Here is a 21,988-nt window from a genome sequence, read left to right on the forward strand (position 1 = left end):
CCTCCAGCCCCGGGGCGCTGCTGGCTGGGGCAGAGAGGCTGAGGGTGGCTGGGTCCTGCCCCGCTCCTTTCCCCTCTGTGCTGGCCTGGCTGAGCCACCGGCCGCGCCGGTCTCCGCTCCCGCCTTGCTGAGCTGCCGGGGAGGAGCACGCAGCCCCGTTTTGCCGGGAAAGGCTGGGCACGGTCCTTGTTTTCACTGTTGTTGCTTTTCTAATGACCATTTCCAGAGCACCGCTTCCGCCTTCCACCCCTTCGCAGCCTCCGCTCAGGCCACCTGGAGCCTTTTGCCAGCGGCTCCCGCTCCGTCCCAGCGCGGCCCCGGCTGGGCGCCGGACGCTGCTATGGTTAAATTGATTAATCATGAGAAATCTGGTGTGGGAGGAGGAGAGGGGATCAGCCCCCTCACCGCCTGTGCGCAGCCCTGTTGATCCTGTGTAGGCTGGCAGCACCCTGTGCCCCATCCGGCATCACCGGCTGTGGGGTGAGCACCCGTACGTGGTGCCCGGGGTGCCCTGTGTGCCTGGCCCTGCTCCCGCAGCCTCCCCTGGGGCTCAGCCCTGCCCTGGGGCTCGGTCCTGCAGCATCCTCCCAGCCCTGCCGCTCCCCAGCAGCACCGAGGCTCATTTCTAGGCCAGTGCCCGGTTCAGGCATGAATAAATCAGCGGCGTTGCATAAGCGGGGATGCAGATTTTCGCCGGATGGCTGCCTGCGTCCTGCTGCTGTGCCAGCGCCGGATGCCCACCTCCCCGCACCCCGGGGGTCCCCTGGGACCGGGGCTGTCAGCCACGTGGCACAAGCCCTGTCCCTGCCGGCCAGCGGCACAGCGGGCGATTAGCGAGGCCATCGGTGGCGGTGCGGCTGTCGCAGGCTCTGCCAAAGATCCCCAGTTAAGGAGCTCCCTCTCCCCCAGCCCTGGGATTAGGCGCAGTGAGCGGAGCCCGTTGGCCATCGGCGAGCCCCGCCGCTGGCCCGGGAAGGAGGTCAGGGGCGCAGGGTGCTTTTGGCAGCCACTGCGCAGAGATCGCTGCTCAATCTGGTGTCTGCCCCGGCGGGGATTAGCCACAGCCCCAGACAAATCAGTCGGGAAGCTGGAGCGAGTTGGCAGGGTCCGTGCAGGGTAATCTCCCCTGCTAATTGGGGCTAATCGTCCCCGAGACGCGGCAGCAGCTCTGCCCGGCCGAGGAATGGACACCGGTCGGGCTGGTGCCGCATTGTGCCGCTTGCCGGGTGCAGGGCTCTGCCCGGGGTGGGACCGTCCCCGCTGCAGCCCTGAGCTCAGGGCTGCACCCCAAGTGTGGTGCCCGGGGGAGCCTTGCCATGGCTTTTGACATCAATTCTTCCTTGGGATCATCCCTTCCATGGCTGTGGCAGAAACCTCTGCACAGAACCGAGGAGGGCAGCAGGCAGCTGGGGGCACGGGGACGGCCCCGGGGCAGCGGGCAGCTCTGTGGGTGGTGGTGGGTTTGTGGGACCATGACATGGCTCAGGTCTGCTCCTGGCTGTGTCGAGTGGAGCTGCCGGGGCTGAGCACCAGGGCTGCCACCTGGGCGAGGAGGGTGCCTGGGCATGGGGCTGCGGTGCAGGGGGTCCTGGCTGAGTTGGGGGTCCCAGGTCTCCCCCAAGGAGGGCAGGGCAGGGCAGCACGGCCGGGCTGGGCAGTGCACCATCCCACCCCTGACCTCATCCTCATCCCCCATCCCCACCCTTATCCCACCCCTATAGCCCCAGCCCATCCTCATCTCCATCCCATCCCTATCCCCATCCCGTTCCATCCTGCCCAGACACGGGCTGTGCTGGGCTCCTGCAGGCCGGGAGGGCAGTGACGCTGAGCGCCGGGGCCACCTCCGCGGGGAGCTGCCCTGCCACCCCCGAACACGACAGCCGGGTGATTTCATCCCCTCCCACTCGCCGAAGCTGCCCCTGCCCCTGCCCAGCGGCACGAAGGCCTCGAGCTCGTCCTCCTCCCACCCCGCCATCGGGACCGGCTGCGTGTGCCCGGGGTGCTGAGGGGTCTGGGACAGATGGGTGCCCGGCGCGGGCTGTGGGATGGGCTGGTGGGTGCTGGCGAGGGCTTTGCGCAGCCGCCCACCCCTGCCTGCATCCAGGCTCGCCGTGACTCAGCCGGCGCCAGCTCAGCCGCATGAGGAGTGGGGTTCGCCGTGCGAACCGCCCCGGAGGCGCGTGGCCACCCGCTCCCCGCGGGACCATGGCTGCTCCGGTGGGTGCAGATGCCACCGTAGCTCCAAGAGAGCACAAATCCCCCCTGAGGGTGCCGGGTGCTGTGGGAGGGCAGCGCGGGGTTCGCTCAGCTGCTTTGGGGTTTGGGAAGGCGTATGGGGGAGCTCGGGGGCTCCCAGGCTGCGCTGAGCAGGCGCGCGGGGGCACGGCCCGTTGCATGACCAGGATGGACCGGGGACATGGGGGGTGGCTGGCGGGGACAGCCTGTGGGCTGTGCCATGGCCGGGGGTCATGAAAAGCAAAACGAGCGATGAAGGGTTCAGTGGTCCCCCGCTACCCCTTGCAGAGGGACCTCGGGGCCGTGCGGGTCCGAGCTGCTCCGGAGCAGCGAAACGTGGAGGCTGGGGAGAAGCGAGCTGGCTCCGGCTGACGGGAGCGTGTTTATTCTCCCAGCAGTCTGTAATTTTTCCAGCCCTGTATCTATTTGCGGCGACGTGACATGTGCAGCGTGGTGTTCTTTGCAAGCTTGAAGTCTTGTAAAAAATTAATTGTGTACGCAAAATTTGGCTTTAAATATTAAAACCGACTGTGGGGAAGTGTGAGCCCCGTGCTTAGGGCTGAGCCCTGCGCGGTTGGGCCGATGTCCCGCAGCGGTGGCTCCTGGGTGGGGGCTCCCGGGGCTGGGCCAGGCCTGTCCCACCATGACCACAAAGAAAGTCCAACCTGGGTCCTGGCTGCTTTCTGGGGCTGGGTGGGCTCGGTGAGCGGCTGCTGCCGCAGTTTTGCCAGGGAGCTGGTCGGGAGCTGCCCGGGGCCGTGGGCGAAGCCGCAGGCTGTTCCCTGCCAGGGCATCGGGACCGTCCAGTTTTCAGAGGCTCCCGGGGCTGAAGGGCGCAGTGCCACGTGCCAGGGCTGCGGCGTCGAGCACATGAGGCTGAGCTGCGCGGCCCCACAGTGGGGCAGCCCCCCAGCCCGACGGGGCCCCCACACTGCGGGCGGCCTGGCTGGCTTTGCGAGGTGCTGTCGGGGGGCTCCGCTGCCCCCGCCACGGGCTGGGGGCTGAGCCGGTGCTGGTGCATGGGGCTGTGGCTGCGGGGACGGGGTGCAGGGGCTGCGCAGCCGGGGCACGGGGTCGGAACGTGGGGTGCAGGACTGTGCCGGGGGGGGCTGTGTGGGCCTGGCTGGGGGGCAGGGCCGTCTGTCCCGTCCCTGGTCCCCACCCCCGGTCCCGGGAAGCCGGCGGTGCCCGGGGCGGGTCAGCACCGGAGCAGCTCCGCGGGGCCGGGGGGCGGCTGCTCCCGAGGGGGGGGTCCCGGCGCCGGTCCCAGGGGGCCCCGTCCGCCCCGTCCGGGCCGCGCGGGGGCGGCGGCGGGTCCCGGGGGCTGCGGCTCCGCCACCTGCCGCCCCCCGCCCGCCGGAGCCCGCTCCTCGGCGGCGGCGGCGCGGCCCCTCCCCGGGACACGGGGCGCGGGGCCGCGGCGGCCGCCATGGAGGAGGAGCCGCCGCCGCCGCCGCCGCCGCCGCCGCCGCCGCCGCCGCCGTGCCCAGCGCGGGGCCAGCGGCAGCCGGCGGCCGTGAGGCTCCCGCCGCCGCCGCGCCATGGGCCGCCTCGCCGCCGCCGCCGCTGCCATGTCGGCCGCTTTCCTCAGCCCCAGCCTCGCCTTCAGCTCCCACTTCGACCCCGGTGAGTGCCGCAGCCCCCCCGCCGCCGCCCCGGGGTTCCCTCCCGCGCAGCCCCCCCCCCGCGCCCCGCCGCCGCGGTCCCCGCTCGGCTCCGGCTGCCCGTGCCGCGCCGGGAGCCCGGCATCCCCCCGCCCTCTGCGCCGTGAAATGTCACCCCACGGGCGCCCGGCTCTGCCCCCCGGAGCCCACCCGCCGGTCGGGCCGCGCCGAGCCCCCCGGGGCGGCGGCGGCGGCGGCGCTTCGTGCCCCGGAGCGCGCGGAGGGACGCGGGGGCTGCGCTGCCGCTGGAGGAGCGGTGGGACGGTGGGAGGGAGGCAGGGGCTGAGGGGCTGAGCCCCCGGCTGCCCGGGACGCCCGCCTGCCCGCCCGCCTGCCCGCCGGCTGGGGGGCTCGTGGTCGCCCCTTGGGCTGGGAGAGCCGGCGGGGCTCGGCGAGCGGACGGGGGTCGGGGCGCGGGTGTTTTGGGGCGCAGGCTGTTATGTAAGGCGCGGCGTGACGGCCTCGTCGCAGCTGCAGGAAGATGCCGCAGACGCGGGAGCAAGAGCAGGGGCTGGCTTTTGTGTGCGCGTTTTGGGGCTGCTGCCGCAGCAGCCTCCCCCTCTCCTCTCTACGACTCCGAACGTCCCGCTCCTCGGCCGCCAAGCGCCGGCAGCCGCCTCTCGCCCCGCGTCCCTCCCGCTGCGGGCATCGCACCCGCGCGGGGCGCCGGGAGCCCCTCGTGCGCGGGACCCGCTGCCCACGCAGCGGCCGCCGAGGCGGGAAGCCCTGGCGAGGCGTGGGAACGTCCGGTGGGACCGGCGGTGCGCTCGACACCGGCCCTTTGTTTACCAAACGGGGGAAGATGCGTGTCGGGGTCCGGCAGCCGAGCGGCGGTGCCGCGGCTCCCGCGCTTCTCCCGTCGCCACCTCCATCACCGCGAAGGAGATGAACGGTGGCGGTGGAGACTCTGGCTGTCAGTGCCGGGCTCCTACATCCCTCCCAGCCGGGCTCCTGGTCCCTCCTTCCTTCGTGGCACGCTGCTCTCCTGGCCCTGGGTCTGGCGGCTGCGGACGGCCTGGATCCGTGGAGGGATTTAAAAATGAACCACGCCGGGACTCACCAAACCACATCCCCGTTGTTGGAGACTTTGTCCCCAGCCCGCTCGGTATTTATTTCTGTTCAGGAGGAAACCTCTGTATTTGCATCTAAAACGCGGTAGCGCTGGGAGCGGAGCTGTTTACTGTCCTCAGCCTCCAGTGTGATTTTTCTCTGGGTTTTCGTGAGGCGCCGCATTTGCCGTGCTAATCCCATCAACCTGGGGATTTGCAGGGCATGTTTGATTTAAAAATCCTTCTGCAAGAAGGTTTCCACCGCTGCCCGTTGCCGTGCTGCCGCGCGCCCGGGCCCAGGGCTCGGCTGCCGCCGCACGGCTGCCACCCACGGTTACTGGCAGGGAGAGGAATTAAAGGGGGGAACAAACCATATTCTCTATTTCACGGCTTTGTTGATTTTGTCCGTGTGGCAGCACCTCCTGCCTGCGCGGCATCGCCGGCCGCCCACGCCAGCCCAGTTTCCCTGGGGCTTGCTTGTGCCAGCGTGGAAGAGGAGGAAGCGCTTTGCAGGGCACGGCGGCACCGCGGCCAGGGCCCGGGCCGGGCGCGGGGGCTCTGGCTCTGCCGAGGGGAGCAGAGACACTCCCGGCCCCGTGTCCCTGCGTTCCCCGGAGAGGGACGGTGGGAAGCCGCAGCTGCCGGGGCTGGCCCGTGGGCTGAGCTGGCAGCAGGGAATGGCGACAGCGGCGTCACCTGGGATGGAGGTGCCGAGGGGATGCGACAACCGCAGCAGCCCGTGCTCCGGCCTCACCGTCTCTTTTTGGTGGGGCTGCTCGGCTCAGCTGTCCAATGTGCCCACGCCGGGCATTTGCTCCCAGTGCCGGGGGCTGTGGGGGGGTCTCTCATGGCTCCCTCGTGGTTCCTGTCTTGCTTTGCCCACCCGCAGGCCAGACCCAGAGATGCTCCCGTGTGGTGCACGGAGCACCGGAGCTACCGGTGGAGCACTGACCGCCCCGCCGGCAAGAGGCTCCGCCATGCCGCCTGCCCCAACCTGTAGCCTGGATCTCCCAGGCTTCCGGTGGGAATTGGGAGCCCACTCCCTTCCCTGGAAGTGCCGTGACCTGCCGCAGCCCGGCCAAGCAGGCGCCCGCTTGGAGGCACCAGGCAGAAGTGCCGCGTCCCCTTTGTCACCGGAGCAGTGGTTTGCTTTGGGGTCAATGGCACCCCGTCCTCTCGCAGTGAAGCCAGTGGCAGCTGCTCGGGGACACGAGGACGTCTCTGTCCCAGCCCCAGCTGGGAAAAGGGCTGTTCCCCTCTTCACCCCGCTGCCTGCCCTGCCTGCCCTGCCTGCCCTGCCTGCCCCAGCTGCCTTCCCCTCTCCCAGCCTGCACTTCCCCATCTCAGGCCCAGGAGCGCATTTTGAAATCGTGAGAAACGTCCCCTCTCCCCTCACCTTTTGCTTCTTCCCCTTTTTTTCCTCCCCTCGGCTGCCCCAGCCCTTCTCCCCATCCCGCGGTGGCTGGCGAGGTGTCACTGGTTGCCGGTGGCTGCGGCGTTGCCACTCCCTGCTCTGGCTGCGGGACCCTGCTCCTGTGCCCTGTGTTCTGGGGGGGTTGTGTGCCGGGGCAGCGCACCCACGCTGGGGTCAGCTGGGGCTCGAGGCACTGGGGAACGATGGGGGGTTGAGGCCGAGGGAGCGCAGGGGGTCCCCCCAGCCCTGTGTTTTTGGTCCCGGCTGGCACGTGCTGCCGTCCTCTCTCCAGGCCACGCGGCAGCAGCTCGACTGTGCTGGTGTTCTGGCAGCACATCCCGTGTCCGGCCTCACCGTCCGCTCCTGGCACGGGCATGGGAAGGGACTTGGGGGACCGCGGTGGCAAAGGGCCGTAGCACCCAAAAAGACCCCGGCAGCCCAAACCCGGGACTGGGCACCCCCTGTGCTCCCTGGCATCGCTGGCTGCTGGCGATGCCGGGGGAGGACAGGGGAGGGTGCCCTGGGGCTGGGCGCAAAGGGGGGATTTGGGGCAGGGAGGTGCGAGCTCCTGGGGCAGGAGAGGAAGGCGGCGGCTATGGGGAGGCGCAACGCCCTGCGCGGCCGGGGCAGCACCGTAGTCGGCGACACGTTTCCCACGAGGACCCAGTGCGCAGGAGGTGCCAGCGGCGCGGGGCCTGTCCGTCTGTCCGGGCTGGCGGGCTGCAGGAGCCGGGCACACGGGCAGGGGGAGAATCCCGGTGCCTGCGGGGGTGCCGGGGGTGGGCAGCGGCGGGGCGGCGAGCCCCCTGCGCCGGCAGAGCCTGGCAGCTGGGCTGCCGTGGGAAACGGCGTCGGCGCAGCACTGCAGCGCCGCAGGGCAGCTGGGTCCCGCTCGGCGGGGGGCACGGATCCAGGCAGCCGGCAGCGCCGCTCCCCGGGGGTGCCGCTTCGCTCCCCCCTTCTCCCCTCCTTCCCTCCCTCCGCGTGCTGCTCCCTCCCCGCTCCCCCGCCCCGCGCACACGGGCGATTGCGTTCTGGATGGCGATACGGATCCCTGTCAAAGCCAATTAGGAGAAATTAATACGCCGGGGTTGAAAGGGCTCCGCGCTCCCCGGGGGCAGCGGGCTGTGACTCACGGGCTCCCTGCCCGGCGCTCCCAGCCCTCCATGGGATGCCATGTGCCAGAGCAGCCCGTGGGCTCTGCCCGCCGCGGCACCGCGTGCTCCCGGCCGGAGCAGGGCTGCGGTGCCCGCCTCGCCGTGCCGCGCGGCCTGCCTCGGCCCGAGCCTTGCTGCCCTGGCGGCGCCGGGGGACGTGGGGCAGGAACGGCACCGCCAGCGCGCTGCCCGGCTCGGGGCTGCGGCGGGGGGCTGCGCGGTGCTCCTGCCTGCACGGCCGCATCCTTCCTGCCGACACGAGGGGGGCTGCATTTAGCGGGGGGGTTGCATCCAGCTGGGGGGTCTGCGTTTAGCTGGGGGCCTGCCCGGTCCTGGCTGCCTGCGGCCAGGGCAGGCAGAGCGGGCGACTCGCGCTTCCCAGGTTTTGCCTCGCCATCCCGCTGCTTCCCTGGGCTGGAAAACCCCGGCCAGGCCTGGCGGCTCCTGCGCTCGGGTCAAAGGGGCTGTTGGGCCACTCTCGTCCCGTGACTGAGCCTGTTTCTAGCCTGTGCCGCACCGACTCGGTGAGCGCGGAGGTGCCGGGACCCGCTGCCCGGGATGGTGGGGTGGCGGTCCCGGCCGTGCCCTGCAGCCGCTCGGGGGCTCCGCTCGTCTCCGACTGCTCCTGCCCTGGCAAACGCCCCGGCATGTCCCTGGTGGGGCTTTGCCCGTCGGGGTGGGCTGAGCAAGAGGGAGCCTGCGGGGACGCGGCTCGGCATGGGGCTGGAGGGTGAAGGGGCTGGCACGGAGAGGAGCCGAGCTGTGCTGACTCAGCGTGCCCCGTGGCAGGAAAATAAATCTCCTCTGGGCATTAATCCCCCTGACAGCCCGGGGAAGCATCCGCGGAGCAGCCGTCTTAGGGCAATTACTGCCATAATATCATTTGCCGTCGGCTGAGCTCTAAGAGCCGCTCCAGCCCTGCCTGACGGCCGGGGGCACGGGGCGGCCGGGGAGCATCCCGGCTTGTGCCGGAGCTGGGACACGGCTCGTGGTGGCGCTTGGGGCTGGCCGAGGGATGGAGAGGGTGCAGGGCTGGCGGGTGTGGGACGGCTCGGCACCGGAGCAAGGGGAGCAGGTCCAGGATTTCCTACAGAGCCGCCGTCCCCCATCCCGGGCCGAAGGCAGCGAGCGTTGGGGGGTCTCGCTTCCCCTCCCTTCCCTTCTGCCAGCTGCAGCCAGCGTCTTCCTCCGCAGCCTGGTGCCAGCAGCCGTGTTAAAGCGGTTTGTTTTAATTACGGAGCGAAGGAAAATTCCAGCGTAGGCAAAGGCAGTAAATGGAGCAGTGCTGCCCGCCCGGCTGGGCAGGGAGCGGCTCTCCCATGGATGCTCCCAGGCTCCTTCCCGGCTGTGCCGGGGTGAACCGCCGCCGGGCCGCCACGTCGGCCTGCGCAGCCCTTTGTCTTTCCGAAATACTTGTGCGGTTGGGTGCTCCTCCCGGCGCTCGCCTGCTCCTCAGCTGCGGTGGCTGCACCCCAGGCGGGTGTTTGGGAGCAGGGCTGAGACCTGCTCCCGCCCTCGGGTCTCCCCCGTCGCCATCGCTACGGCAAAGTCGGGTTTTTTTCGGGGCTCCCCGGTCTGTGTGTTCCCGTGCGTGTGGGTGACGGGTGATCTGGGCGCCGCGGGGCTGCCGGGGGGTGTTAGGCTGGCTGGTGCCAAGCATCCCCCCGGTTCGTGCCCCGAGCGTCCTCGATGCTGGGCCCCACTCCCTGCCGCGCCGCGGGCCGGGGCAGCCGGGGTCTGGGCTGTGCCGGCCTGCCAGGGCTGCGGTGGGGGACGCCCTGGCAGCTGCCTGGGAGCGGGGGTCTCCCCGACACCCACCCGGGTGGGCGGCCCTGGCAGCACGGGGTGGACGCTGTGCCCAGCTGCTGTGCCCTGGCAGAGCCATGCAGGGCCCTGGGCACATGCTTAGGGCCAGGACTGGCCACCGCGGCTCTGGCCGCCTCCCGCTCTGCCGGCACCGTGGCTGCAGCAGCCGTGGAGGAGCCCCTTGCCGGCGATCCCCGGCATCCCCTCCGCACGCCCTGCCCAATCCACCTGGGCGGCTTTTGGGTGCCCTTGGCTGCTGCTGGGCGCTCGGCAGTCCTCACGGCGACGGCACCGCGCGGCTCTGGGGTGTGGGGCGCGAGGGGAGCTCCCGGGGAGTTCAAGTCTCGATGGCAGGGAGGGGTGCCCTGTGGTGGGGGCAGAGCCCGTGCCCGGGTCTCTGCCTGCCCCGTGGAGCGTCCCCCTGCCCGCTCGCCCCTCAACCGCCTCCTGCGCGGGGCCCTGCTCCTCCGCCGCTCCGCTTTGCAGCCAAAGCTCCTCATTTCATAACGCCGCCGAGCATTTCTGATAAAAATAGGCTGCCCTGCTCGGCGCTGCCGCGCTCCCGCTGTTACATAAACGCTGCTCTGCCCGTTGGCGAGAGCCTCGTCTCGGCCGGTGCCGTACGCTGCCGGCGGCGGGACAGCGATGCCATGCTCGCAGGCAGCCCCGGCTGCCGGCATCACTCCCGGCACCGCTCCCGGCATGGGGCTGGTGGGGTCCCTGCTGGGGCGTGGGCAGGGGAAGAGTGGGTGCTGAGAGGTCGCTCCCCGTCCCTCGGGACGGCGGGTTTGCTGTGATGCAGCCATAGCATCCCTGCCGGCGCGGGAGGCATCACAGCGCCCGATTCAGACCCGATTTAAAACACCAAGCACGAGAATTTGGTCTAAATAAGCAACTGGATCTTGCTTTGCATGCTTTTTTGTATATTGTTATTTTCTCAGAAAATGGAGAAAGTTAATCGCGGTTGGGCTGTGCTGGCTGGGAACCCGGCTCTGCAGCAGGGCAGGCTTTGATGGAGGAACTTCGTTTTTTGTTTCTAATCAGGCTGACACGCTTGGTGTATGCACAACAATGATGCGGCTTGGCCTGTATACTTACTACAGTCCTAATTTTTGTTTCATCACGTTAGAAAATGATGGACGATCTTTTTTTATTTTCCTTTTTTTTTTTTTTTTTACTGCTAATTCATCCCAAGATGATAAAAACAGAATTAAGAGGCAAGAATCAATCCTTTTAAAATACTTCTGCATTGGTTAAGTAAGCCCACATGAAGAGATACATAAGGAGAACAGATTAACAAGGCGTGCCTTGCGTTTAAAATTAACCGATCTGGTAATCACCGGAGAAGTTGCCCAAATGGCTCTGGCTGTTTCTGGTGGGAGAAGGTCTCCAGGGCTGGGGGGTACAGGGTGCTGCTTCCTTGCGCCCCGGTTTTGGCTGGCCGCTGCGAGGGGATGCGTAGCTCCCGTGGCGTCTCGGTGGAGGATGCTGCGGGTACCGGCTCTGTGCCGGGCTCCCGGGTGGCACCGGTTGGTAGTGCTAGCCCCGACCCGGCTCCCTGCTCCTGGCAGGGAGGGATCCAGGATCCAGTGCCGCAGCCGGGGCCGTCCCGCTCCTTCCCCGCTGCCCAGCTTCCCAGTGCCTCAGTTTCCCTCTGGAGCTGCAGACAGACTGTGAGGAGCAGCCTCGCGTTTGCGTGCGAAGTGGCAGCGGGCGGTTTCTTGCCGCCTGGATGCATATGGGTGAGCAGAGCGCTCATCCTGTGGGGTGTAAAATTGCTTTTCTGGAAGCTGCCCATGGACCTGGGGATTAAGAGGTTCCCAGGGCCGCGTCTGTGCTGGGAGAGCTGCCGGGGCAGGGGGGTGCTGAGCCCGCGGCTGGCGGTGCCGATGGGTGCTGAGTGTCCAGATCCATCCCTGCCCGAATCCTGCCCTGCTCCCTGCCCGAATCCTGCCCTGCTCCCTGCCCGAATCCTGCCCTGCTCCCTGCCCGAATCCTGCCCTGCTCCCTGCCCGAATCCATCCCTGCCCCCTGCCCGAATCCATCCCTGCCCCCTGCCCGAATCCAGCCCTGCTCCCTGCCCGAATCCAGCCCTGCTCCCTGCCCAAATCCAGCCTCTCCCAGCGGGGCACCTGCTGCAGGGCGCTCCAGCCTGGCCCAGGAGGCTGCACCCTGGGGTGCAGGACCCAGCCGGTTCATGGCGTTGGGTGGGAGCCGCCGTGGGGCGGCGAGGGGGCAGGGGGAGATGTGCAGACCGTGCTGCCGGGGCGGCGGAGCATCCGGTGCCTCCCGGACGCCCCGCGAGCTCTCAGCCCGCCGTGCGGTCCCGGGGGCGGCCGCTCTCTGTGACTTACAGGTGGGGAAACTGAGGCACGGGCTGTGGCACCGGGTCCTGCCGCGAGAGGCAGGCGGCAGCGGGGGGCACGGCGTGCCCGGTGCCCCGCCGCTCTCCGCCCTGCCTGCTCGGGGGGGAGCTGCGCAGCCCTGCCCGTCCCCGCGCGGGCAGGGGCCGGGTGCCGCCTGCCCGGGGCTGCTTCGCTCTGCGGGAGCCGCGGGCTCGTCCCTTCCGCACACGTCAGCCGCCGCCGCCGGGCAGCGACGGGCGGCGGCCGCGGCATCGCCCCGGCCCGGCGGCGGCCCGGCACGGCCGCGGGCTCCCGGCAACCGTGAGTCAGCAAAGGCGCCGGGAAGGGCCGAGCGGGCGGCAGGGCCGGGCCCCCGCGCCCCCCCCCCGGCCTTCGCCCGTTCCCGTCAGGCACCGGCGTCCGGGGGGCTGCGACCCCGGCCGGGTGGGCAGCGCAACAGGCTGGGGGGTGCAGGCAGCGCTGGGCAGGGCTCTGCCAGCTGCGGGGTGCGCGGCGGCGGCTCCGTGGGGTGGGAGGGCAGCGCGTGGCCCCGCCGCACTCCGCTGCACCCCCCTGTGCTCCGCCGCACCCCGCTGCACCCCGCTGCACCCTGCTGCGCCCGGCATCCCCGGTCTCTCTTTGCTGCCGTCCTGCTCCCGTTTGCCGGGGCTGGGCCCGGGGCTGGTGTCCCTGGGGCTGGGGCTGTGGCCTCGCCCCTGCCCCCCGCCTGTCCCCACGCCGCAGGGCTGGCCGGGGCGAGGGGTCGGTGTTGCCTGGCTTGCAGGCAGCCGGGTGCGTCTGGCCCCGCTGCCGGCCAGGTCGCTGGCCTGGGCTGGCCCTGGGTGCTGCGGGCTGCCTGAGTGAGGCAGGCTGGAGGATGCACCGAGCCGGCCGTTCTCAGCTGACCCCCGTGGCGAGGCTGGCTCTGCATGCGCAGTGTGGTGTGGGGGGAGCAGTGCAGAGCAGCAGCTGGAGGAGTCCAACGGGAGCCCCATGGCTGGGCGGGGGGGGGTGTGTGATGGTGGCAGGCAGGGCTGCGCAGGGGTCCCAGTCCTGCTGGGGTGCCTGTGCTGGCGCGGTGTGCAGGGCTCAGCCGTGGGGTGCTGCCCCCCCCGCCTCACCAGCGCTGCTACCGTACTGTGTGCGCCCACCTGCACCCCTGCTTCGCTCAGGCCATCTCCAAGCACCCTGGCCTTGACCCAGAGGCCATCGTGGCGGGTGGACATCTGAGCAGGCTGCCGGAAGGCGGCCTCAGGTTTGGCACCAAGTGCCAAGGCTGGAGGAGGGCAGGGGGCTGTGCCAGGGGACCCTGCTCGTGGGATAGCTGGGGGCAGAGCCTCAGGATGGGGTGCAAGATGCGATGGGCCCCCGACTTCTCTTGAGAGCCCTGGGGTCCTTCATGCTCCCTGCGCCCCAGTGTTCCTTGTGTCCTGGTGCTCCCTGTGTCCCAGTGTTCCTTGTGTCCTGGTGCTCCCTGCACGCTGGTGCTCTGGCAGCTGCCGCTGTAGGTGCATTCGACCTGATTTTGGGAGCATTTGACCTCTGAAATGATGCCGTATTTCTCATCGCCATACCCAACGCCTGTGCTGCGGTTACGGGCAGCTGGAGGGTGGCGGTGGGTCATGGTGGTGGTGGTGCCCCTCTGCCCAGGCTGGGCTGGTCACGGCTCCGAGGTCGCTGGTTGCGCAGGTGGGGAAACTGAGGCAGGACCAGCCAGACCTCACCGGCTTGTTGGTTCGTTTGCAAAGCTCCAGTCCCGCGCTGCGGCCCAGGGGCGGCTCAGCTGACAGTCCCTGTTGGAAAGGCTTCTGTCGCCACGCTCTGCTCCCCGTTGATGTTCAAAAGGCTCTTTTCAGTGAGTCATTTTCTCTGTTGCTGTCCCACTACCCAGGGAAAATGGTGACATTCGCGGTACAAAGTGTGTTCACCATGGAAACCAGCTGAAAGGAGGGGGAATGCCACCCCCCCGCTCCTCCCAGGTTCGGCTTTGCATCCACAAGCCTTAGAAGATGGCTCTTGAGCTCCTTCACGAGTGCCGGCAAAGAGTTTGGCATGGCCAGGGCTGTGCCAGAGCACACAGGGCCGGTGCATCTGCTCACCACGGTGCCGAGAGCCGAGGCACTCCGTGCCCCCTCTGCACAGTGCCGGGCAGTGCTGGGAGCAGCCGTGTGCTGCCAGCTCCCACCGGGGCGGCAGGACCTTCCCCGAGACCCTCCGTGCCCTTCAGGTGCCTTTCTCAAGGACACACGGGAGCTGGCAGCGCAGCGTTGAGCCTCCGGTGCGGGCAGCAGCAGAGGGGCAGCGTGGTCAGGGCACGGGGCCGGCGATGGGGCGATGCCCCGTGGTCCATGCGCAGGAGCCGCGTGTGCGCCATGAGCATCCCCGAGGGGCTCGGCACCGCTCCTGGTGGCCTGGGGAGGGACCGTGGCGCTGGACGGGGGTTTGGGCCAGGGGTTACGGCTGAGCGGGACCGTGGGTTCGTGCAGGGCACCCGTCCCAGCCCCGGTGTCCTGCAGGGAGGGCACTGCGCTGGGCACTGCCTCGTGGCTGCGGGGCTGCGTGCGGGTCCCTGGTGAGGCCGACTCTGCTGGCAGTGCCGTGGCCTTCCGGCTTCCTCCCACCACAATCGGGCCGGTTGTTCCGGCAGGCCCTGGGCAGAATAGTAATGTGGCAGCTGCAGCCGGCAGCGGGGGGACACGCAGCTGGGCCACGGCCACCACCGTGCTCCCTGCCACCCCGAGGGGACACGCAGCCACGGCGCGAGCTGGAGCGGGGTGGCGGGTGCCAGATTTGGGGTGTGTTGGTGCCTGGGGCCCAGAGCCGGTGTGGGGCTCACGGGCAGGAGCTGCAGTTTGCCCTGGGGTGCTTGCAGGCGGGACAGTGTGGGGCCGAGGCAGAGCTGCCAGTCTCAGGGGCAGCAGGGTCTGCCCCGTGCCGGGCCGGGGGCTCCCGGCAGTGCTGGCGGGTCTACAGCAGACCCTTCCCCTGGGGGATCTCATCTCCGAGCCCCACGGACGGGACGGTTCAGGAGCCGGCTATGCTCGGGCACTGGGGACCGGGTTCCCGTCCTCCCGGCGCCCGCGGGCGCAGCGTCCGGCCGGCCTCGGGACGCCGCCTCGCCCGGGGCTGCTGCTGCAGCTGCCGCTTCCAAACATGCCGGAGGGCAAACCCCGGGGCCGGGCTCGGCTGGGCGGGGGTGCTTGGGACCCCCGAGCCAGTGCGGCTCCTCTTCATGGGGTGTCATTGCCACCCTGCATCTGTGGGGACTGTGCCCCGGCCCCCTCCGTGCAGGGACCTGCCCCGGCTCTGGGGTCTCTCCTGGGCTCCCCACACATCCTGGCCACGAGCTGGGCCAGCAAAGGGGGTGCAGCGGTGCTGGGACCCCCACTCCCCCCAAGTGCTCCCTGCCAAAGCCCCTGTGAGCCCCAGTGTGGGCCCCACATCCCGTGACCCCAGCCCGGGCAAGCCCCCCCTCCCTGGTGGCCCCCACCCCCTGCCCTGAGCCCGCGCCCCTCCTGTCCCCGCAGACGGCACCCCCCTTAGCGAGCTCTCCTGGTCCTCCTCGCTGGCCGTCGTGGCCGTTTCCTTCTCGGGGCTCTTCACCTTCATCTTCCTCATGTTGGCCTGCCTGTGCTGCAAGAAGGGGGATATCGGCTTCAAGGTGAGCTGGGGACGTGGGGGCTGGGGGTCTCCCCAGCCCAGACGTGCCCTGGGGCTGGGGGGCTTCTCTCCGGGAGCGCAGCGAAGGATGGAGGCGTCCGCGGGATCCCCGTGCAGGATCCCCTGGTGCTGCCAGCCCCAGCACCGGTGCAGGATGTGTCCTGGCCCAGGATAGCGTTACTCAGGGGGAGCTGAGCCCCCCTGCCCGCCAGGGTGCTGCCAGGGCTCAGCATCACTGCAGGTCGTATCCTGACCCAGCCAAGCTCCCTGCTCTGCAGAGCCTGGATCTGTGGGGCTCAGCATCACTATGGGTCACAGCCTGACCCAGCCAGGCTCCCGGCTCTGCGCGGAGCCTGGCTGCTGCGTGGCTCAGCACCACTGCAGGCCGTATCCTGACCTATCCACGCTCCGGCTCTGTGCGGGGCCAGGCCACGGCATGGTTAAGGGCCGCGGCAGTCCCACCCGCACGCCCCCGGGGGTGGGAGGCACCCTGACCTCACAGGCACAGAATGTGCCGAGAAACGGTTTTTCCCTAATTGCTGGGATTTTTGTGGAGGCTTGTGGCGCCCGCGGCGGGAGGGGGTCATGCGGGGAGAGGGGACACGCTGGGCCGTTGTGTAACCGTCCCACACCGGCCGGAGCACCTCGCCACGCCGGAGGGGAACAATGAGCCCCCTCGTGCCCCCGCGATGGCTATATAGGGGCGCGCGGCCGAGGCCGGCTGCCGCCCGTGTCCGGCGGGTCGCGGTGCATGGCACGTCGTGGGGCAGCGCTGCCGGTGGGCTTGGCAGCACCATGAGGCAGGGCTGGGCAGGGCGAGATGCTCACCATCGCCTACCTGCTCGCCCAGGCGGCTTTCAGGAGCCGGGGGCTGGCGGGGCGGCACAGCCAGGTAATGGGACGGGGTGCCAGGGCGGTGGGGAGTGGGTGCCTGCCCCAGGGCCAGGGGGGCTCTGCCGTCGGGGTGCAGGCAGGGCTGCGCGCCGGGAGGGTGGTCTCGGGGTCCTCGTGCCTGGGGGTGTGCGGTGCGTGGGGCGCGGGTGAGCCCGTCGGGGCAGCGGGCGGGGGGGTGCGCGGGGCAGGCTGCCAGCAGCGGGGAACCCGCAGGGTCAGTTGTCTCTGCTCGGTGTGTGCCCCCCCGCGCGCCCCCCGGCCCAGGAGTTTGAGAACGCCGAGGGGGACGACTACGTGACGGAGCTCTCGGCCCAGGGCTCGCCTGCCCCCCAGCATGGCCCCGAGGTCTACGTGCTGCCCCTCACCAAGGTCTCCCTGCCCATGGCCAAGCAGCCGGGGCGCTCAGGTAAGCCAGGGTGGGGGCGGGCGCCGGTCCGTGCGGGACCCTCCGTGTGCCGCGGCTGGGGGCCGCGCATCACCGGGCTGGGGAGGGGGCAGTGGGGTGAGGTCCCCCCTGCTCAGGAGGGGTGGCCCCAGCCCAGCCCCGGCTCTGGCGGCAGCAGCTCTGGGTCGGGGTCAGGGGAGCGCTGCCGCTGTCCCTCTGTGCAAGGGTCCCCGGTGGCCTGTCCCCAGCCCCGCGCGTGGCACCAGCCCGGGGAGCAGCGCGCACCGCGCCGGGGTGGGACGGGACACGGCCGCCCCGAACTGCGACACCCGCGAGCCCCGGTCCCGTGTAAACAAGCCCGTGAGTGGGAGAGGAATGTGGGGGGTGCCCGGCTGCGGCCCCCTCCCGCCCAGCGTCGCTCCCCGCCCGGAGAATGGCAGCAGTGTGGCGGGGCCGGCGTGGTGCGAGGCGGCGCGGCACAGCCCAACAATGGCCCCATTGCTGCCCGCCCTTGGCATGGGTGCCCGAGGGGCAGGACCTGTGCCGGGCGGGGGGCCGGGAAGGGGCTAAATGTCAAAGCTCCCGCTGGGCTCGGCTTCGCTCTCCCTGGGCCCTGAGGAGAAGGGGCAGGGAGCCAGCGTCCTCCAATCGCCACTGCCACCCAATTTGGGGACACTGGTGCCCCGCATCCCCCAGCCGGCACCGCTGTGGGAGGATGCCCGGACAGGAGGATGCCCTGGCTGCAGGGTGCCTGGGCACGGCTGCTGTGGGGGCTGCTCCGGAGCCCCCCGGGGCGGTGCAGGGCCTGGCGCCGGCTGGCACGGTGGGGACGCTGGGGCTCGGCCAGGACCGGCGGGTAACGCAGGCAGGCTGGGCGGGCGGGCGGGCGGGCAGGCGGGCGCGCGGGCAGCTGGATGTGCTCTGTTACAGTGCAGCTCCTCAAGTCGGCGGACCTGGGGCGGCAGAGCCTGCTCTACCTGAAGGAGATCGGGCACGGCTGGTTCGGCAAGGTGAGCGGCAGGGGCGGGCGCGGGGTCGCCCGGGGACGCGCCGTTGGGACGCTGGCTGCGGGGCCGGGGCTGCGCGAGACGGGGTTTGGGGTGAGGCGCGGGGCACGCGGTGAGGACGGAGGGGACGAGCCTGTCCCTCACCCCAGGTGTTCCTGGGGGAGGTGAACTCGGGCATCAGCAGCACCCAGGTGGTGGTGAAGGAGCTGAAGGCGAGCGCCAGCGTGCAGGACCAGATGCAGTTCCTGGAGGAAGCGCAGCCATACAGGTACGTCCGGCATCACTCCGCAGTGCCGCTGCTGCACCAGGCACAGCCGGGAGCGGGGGTGCTGGCAGACGGTGCCTGGCCCCCTCTGTGCCCCGTTTGGCTGCCGAGCAGAGCCCTGGCTGCCCCATGGAGGTGCCTGGCCGAGCTCCCTGGGCAACACGGCTCTGTCCCGGCCCCATGGCCCGTCTCCCTGGGCCTCATTGCGGCAGGACAAGGGCTGAGCGGGAGCTGCTGGCCACGGCGTGGTGGGCTGCGGTGAGGTCATGGGCAGAGCGGGGCTGGGGCGGGCGCAGAGCTGCTCCCTGCCCTGGCAGAGCTGAACAAATGCCCCTTTGTGGTGCGTCCCGGGGCGCTGGGACGTGCTGGTACCCGCTCCCAGCGCTCCCCGCGCTCCCCGCGCTGGCCCCCGGCACAGCAGAGGAGGCAGGGAGATGGTTCCCCAGGGGCTGCTGCCATCCCCCCGGCCGGCGCGGTGCCAACGTGCTCCCGTTGCCCTGCCTCACACAGGGCCCTCCAGCACACCAACCTGCTGCAGTGCCTGGCCCAGTGCGCCGAGGTCACCCCGTACCTGCTGGTGATGGAGTTCTGCCCGCTGGTGAGTCCCGCACGTCCCCCGCGTCCCATCCCGCTCCCCGAGCTGGGGCTGGGGCTCGAGCTCTGGCCACAGAGTACCGCAGAGGGGATTGCAGGGCTGCAGGCAGGGCTGCAGGCAGGGCTGCAGGCAGGGCTGCAGGCAGGGCAGGACAGGGTGCATGCTAGTGCTCTGCCCTGCCGGGCACAGCCAGGCCTCTTGGTGAGCCGGGCGCCAGGATGGGTGACAGTGGCACTGCCCTGCAGGGTGACCTGAAGGGGTACCTGCGGAGCTGCCGGGGGGCCGAGGCCATGACCCCGGACCCGCTGAGCCTGCAGAGGATGGCGTGCGAGGTGGCCTGCGGCGTCCTGCACCTGCACAGGAACAACTACATCCACAGGTAGGCTGGCCTGGCGCACCGGGGGGGCTGGGGGGTCCGGCCGCGTGGGTCCCCAGGACACCGGCGTTCCCGCCCCACTGCTGCTCCTCCTGCCCAACAATATCCTGGTGCTGAGTGAGTTGCAGATGGAGACTCCAGCATCAGTGATTTTGTTGAGGAGGGGGTGTGCTGCCTTCGGGGGCCACCGGACTTTCCCCACTCAAGCCAGGCTCTGCGGGTGGGTCCCCACGAGGGTGCCCAGCGCCGTGGGACGCGGGGTCCCTGGCTCTGCTGGAGAGGCAATTCCGTATAGGCATCCTGGCCTTGGTGGGCCCTGCCACAATCGGGGGTCTCGTGTGCGCCTCGTTCGCACGACCCCTCCAGGGCTGGAGCAGCCGCCCGGGAGCCCGGCCCCGTGCCAGGGCTCCCGTGCCCCGGGGACACCTGCTTTCTGCTTGGCTCAGCGTGTGACGGATGGACAGACGGACGGAGGCGCGGCTGGGGCCGCGCAGCCATTCCTGCTGTGCATTTGGTGGCTGGTTATCGGCACGCCCAGCGTTCGGCAGCGAGACGGCTGGCCCCGCCACTGTACAGCCGTCCCGCTCCCACAGCCAGCCGCAGCACTGCCCAGGGGGGGTCCCCGAGCACAGACCCTCGGCCCCTGAGCGGTGGGTGCCCCCCAGCCCCCCGCGGTGGCAGTGACTGCCGGGGTTTGCTTGGCAGCGATCTGGCCCTGCGGAACTGCCTGCTCACCGCCGACCTGACCGTCAAGATCGGGGACTACGGGCTCTCGCACTGCAAGTACAAAGTAAGGCTGGTTCGGGGGAGGAGGGGGCTGGGTGCTGTGTGGGGGGACCCTGCGGCACTGCCTTGGGGCTGCTGCTCCGGCTGGGCATGGCCGGGCTCCGGGACCTGCCGTGCACAGCGTGGCTCTGCACCGAGCCCTGCAGACACCCCACCCTGCACCCCCAGCCCCCCATCTGCCCTCCCCCGCGGTGCCGGGGCAGCCCCTGGCCCCTGGGCTTTGCCGGGGCAGCGGAGGGGGGGTGCTGTCCCGCAGACCGCCCTGCGGGGGACTCTCTGTGCCCCAGGACCAGGCAGCCCCTGCCAGGCTTGTCCCCCTGGGCCGGCAGCTCCCCCTGAGCACGAAGCAGGGGTTTGCTCCCCCCGGGGGCCCTGGCCCCCTGCCCAGCAGAGCGCGGTGCGGCTGGGGCTCCCCGTGAGCGCCTGGGCTGGCCAGGACATGGCCCTCTGCCCTGGCCAGGTCCCTGCAGGCAGCTGCCAGCACATCGGCCCGGCGGCTGTCTGGCTGCCCTGCCTGCTCCTGGCTGCCCGCAGCTCCTGGCGGGACTGAGCCCGCAGGGCTGGGGCTGGAGGCTTGGGCGGAGGGAGCTGAGCACGAGCTGGGGGGATCGGGGACCTGGGGCGCCGCCATGGGGTGGCCGGGGAGGGCAGGGGGTGGCGGGGCCGGGGTCAGCTCTTGCCGCGGTGTGGCCGGTCCCTCACCTGTAGGTTTGACGTTCTCTTCTCGTACTGACCCTGCATACTTGGCAGGACGACTACTTCGTGACGGCCGACCAGCTGTGGGTGCCGCTGCGCTGGATCGCGCCCGAGCTCATCGACGAAGTGCACGGCAACCTGCTCGTCGTGGACCAGACCAAGTCCAGCAACGTCTGGTGAGCGGGGCCTGGGGGGCGCGCGGGGGGCTGCGTGGGCTGGTGGCTGCAGGGTGCAGAGGGAGGTGTCTGGCACGAGGGCAGCATCGGTGGGACGCGTTGGGGTGGATCATTTTTGGGGCCGCCAGCCGGTAGCGGAGTGGGGGTCTCCCCGTGCCCCCAGCATCCCTCCCTGCCTGCAGGTCGCTGGGCGTCACCATCTGGGAGCTGTTCGAGCTGGGCAGCCAGCCCTACGACCACTACTCCGACCGGCAAGTGCTCGCCTACGCCATCAAGGAGCAGCAGCTCAAGCTGCCCAAGCCCCAGCTGAAGCTGTCGCTGTCGGAGCGCTGGTGAGGTCCCGGGCCGGGCTGCGGCCGCATCCTGCCCCCCGCCCCGTCCCAGGCGAGCGGGGGGCCGAGGCTGACCCCCACCCCTCGCCGCGGCAGGTACGAGGTGATGCAGTTCTGCTGGCTGCAGCCGGAGCAGCGCCCGACGGCGGAGGAGGTGCACCTCCTGCTCTCCTACCTCTGCGCCAAAGGGGCGACGGAGGCGGAGGAGGAGTTCGAGAAGCGCTGGAACTCCATGAAGCCCAACGGCAACGCCAGTGCCAGCCACCACGGCGCCGAGCTCTCCTCCTTCCCGCTGCTGGAGCAGTTCTCGGCCGACGGCTTCCCCTCGGACGGGGACGACATCCTCACCGTCATGGAAACCAGCCACGGCCTCAATTTCGAGTACAAGTGGGAGCACACCAAGACCGAGCACTTCCAGGCGCCCCTGGGGTCCCTGAGCCCCAGCAGCGCCGCCCGCTACCACGACCTCTACTACCCGGCCATGACCGCGGGGCACCTCAGCCTGGGGGTCTCGCCCTCCTGCTACGAGTGCAAGCCAGCGGGCTGCCCCGGCCTGCCGGCGCCCGGCGTGGTGCCCATCCTGGGCGCCCACAGCCCCTCGCTCAGCAGCGAGTACTACATCCGCATCGAGGGGCCCGGGGAGGGCAGCGCCGAGCTGGACTACGCCATGTGCGCCTACAGCCCCGTGGGCGAGCGGGGGTCCCCGCGCCCCCCGTCCTGCTGGAGAGCCCAGGGTGCCCGGAGCGGCGGTGCCTACGACTCCGACAGCAGCCCCACCGTATCCCTCAGCATGGAGCCGCTGCTGGGCCACGCGCCGGCGGGCGAAGGCTCCTGGGAATGTGCCGAGTACTACCCCTACCCCTGCCCGGGGCAGGAGCCGCGGGGGTACGAGCCGTCCCCCGGCCGCGAGGCCGAGAGGTACCTGCTGGAGGAGGAGCCCACCCAGCCGGGCAGCCAGGACTGGCCCGTCCCCGGCTTCCAGCCCAGCGTCTTCGCCGACCCGCTGGGCGCCTCCCCGTCGGTGAACTGCGCCTACAGCCCCCGGGGGTACGGGGAGCCGCGGGCAGCCCCGCCGGGCGGGCGGCCGCCGGGACAGAGCGGGGCCCGGCCGGAATGCGTGGTGCTGGAGCTGGGCGAGGACAGCCC

General features: G+C 70.5%; 1 protein-coding gene across 1 annotated transcript in view; it reads left to right on the top strand.

Moving 5' to 3' along the window:
• Window positions 1-3,776: 3,776 nt before the first annotated feature.
• AATK (apoptosis associated tyrosine kinase) overlaps window positions 3,777-21,988 on the top strand; it is a gene marked incomplete at its 5' end in the record, with an annotated part of 21,553 nt that continues 3,341 nt past the window's right edge. Inside the window, 11 exons of the mRNA XM_082008143.1 lie at window positions 3,777-3,861; window positions 15,198-15,331; window positions 16,489-16,630; window positions 17,540-17,619; window positions 17,766-17,884; window positions 18,392-18,479; window positions 18,722-18,855; window positions 19,558-19,642; window positions 20,389-20,510; window positions 20,693-20,842; window positions 20,939-21,962. Coding sequence (XP_081864269.1) covers window positions 3,777-3,861; window positions 15,198-15,331; window positions 16,489-16,630; window positions 17,540-17,619; window positions 17,766-17,884; window positions 18,392-18,479; window positions 18,722-18,855; window positions 19,558-19,642; window positions 20,389-20,510; window positions 20,693-20,842; window positions 20,939-21,962 — 2,163 coding nt within the window. The remainder of the gene's footprint in view (window positions 3,862-15,197; window positions 15,332-16,488; window positions 16,631-17,539; window positions 17,620-17,765; window positions 17,885-18,391; window positions 18,480-18,721; window positions 18,856-19,557; window positions 19,643-20,388; window positions 20,511-20,692; window positions 20,843-20,938; window positions 21,963-21,988) is intronic.

Source organism: Phaethon aethereus, assembly GCF_964289735.1.
Source record: "Phaethon aethereus genome assembly, chromosome: 18".
Classification (NCBI taxonomy): Eukaryota; Metazoa; Chordata; class Aves; order Phaethontiformes; family Phaethontidae; genus Phaethon; species Phaethon aethereus.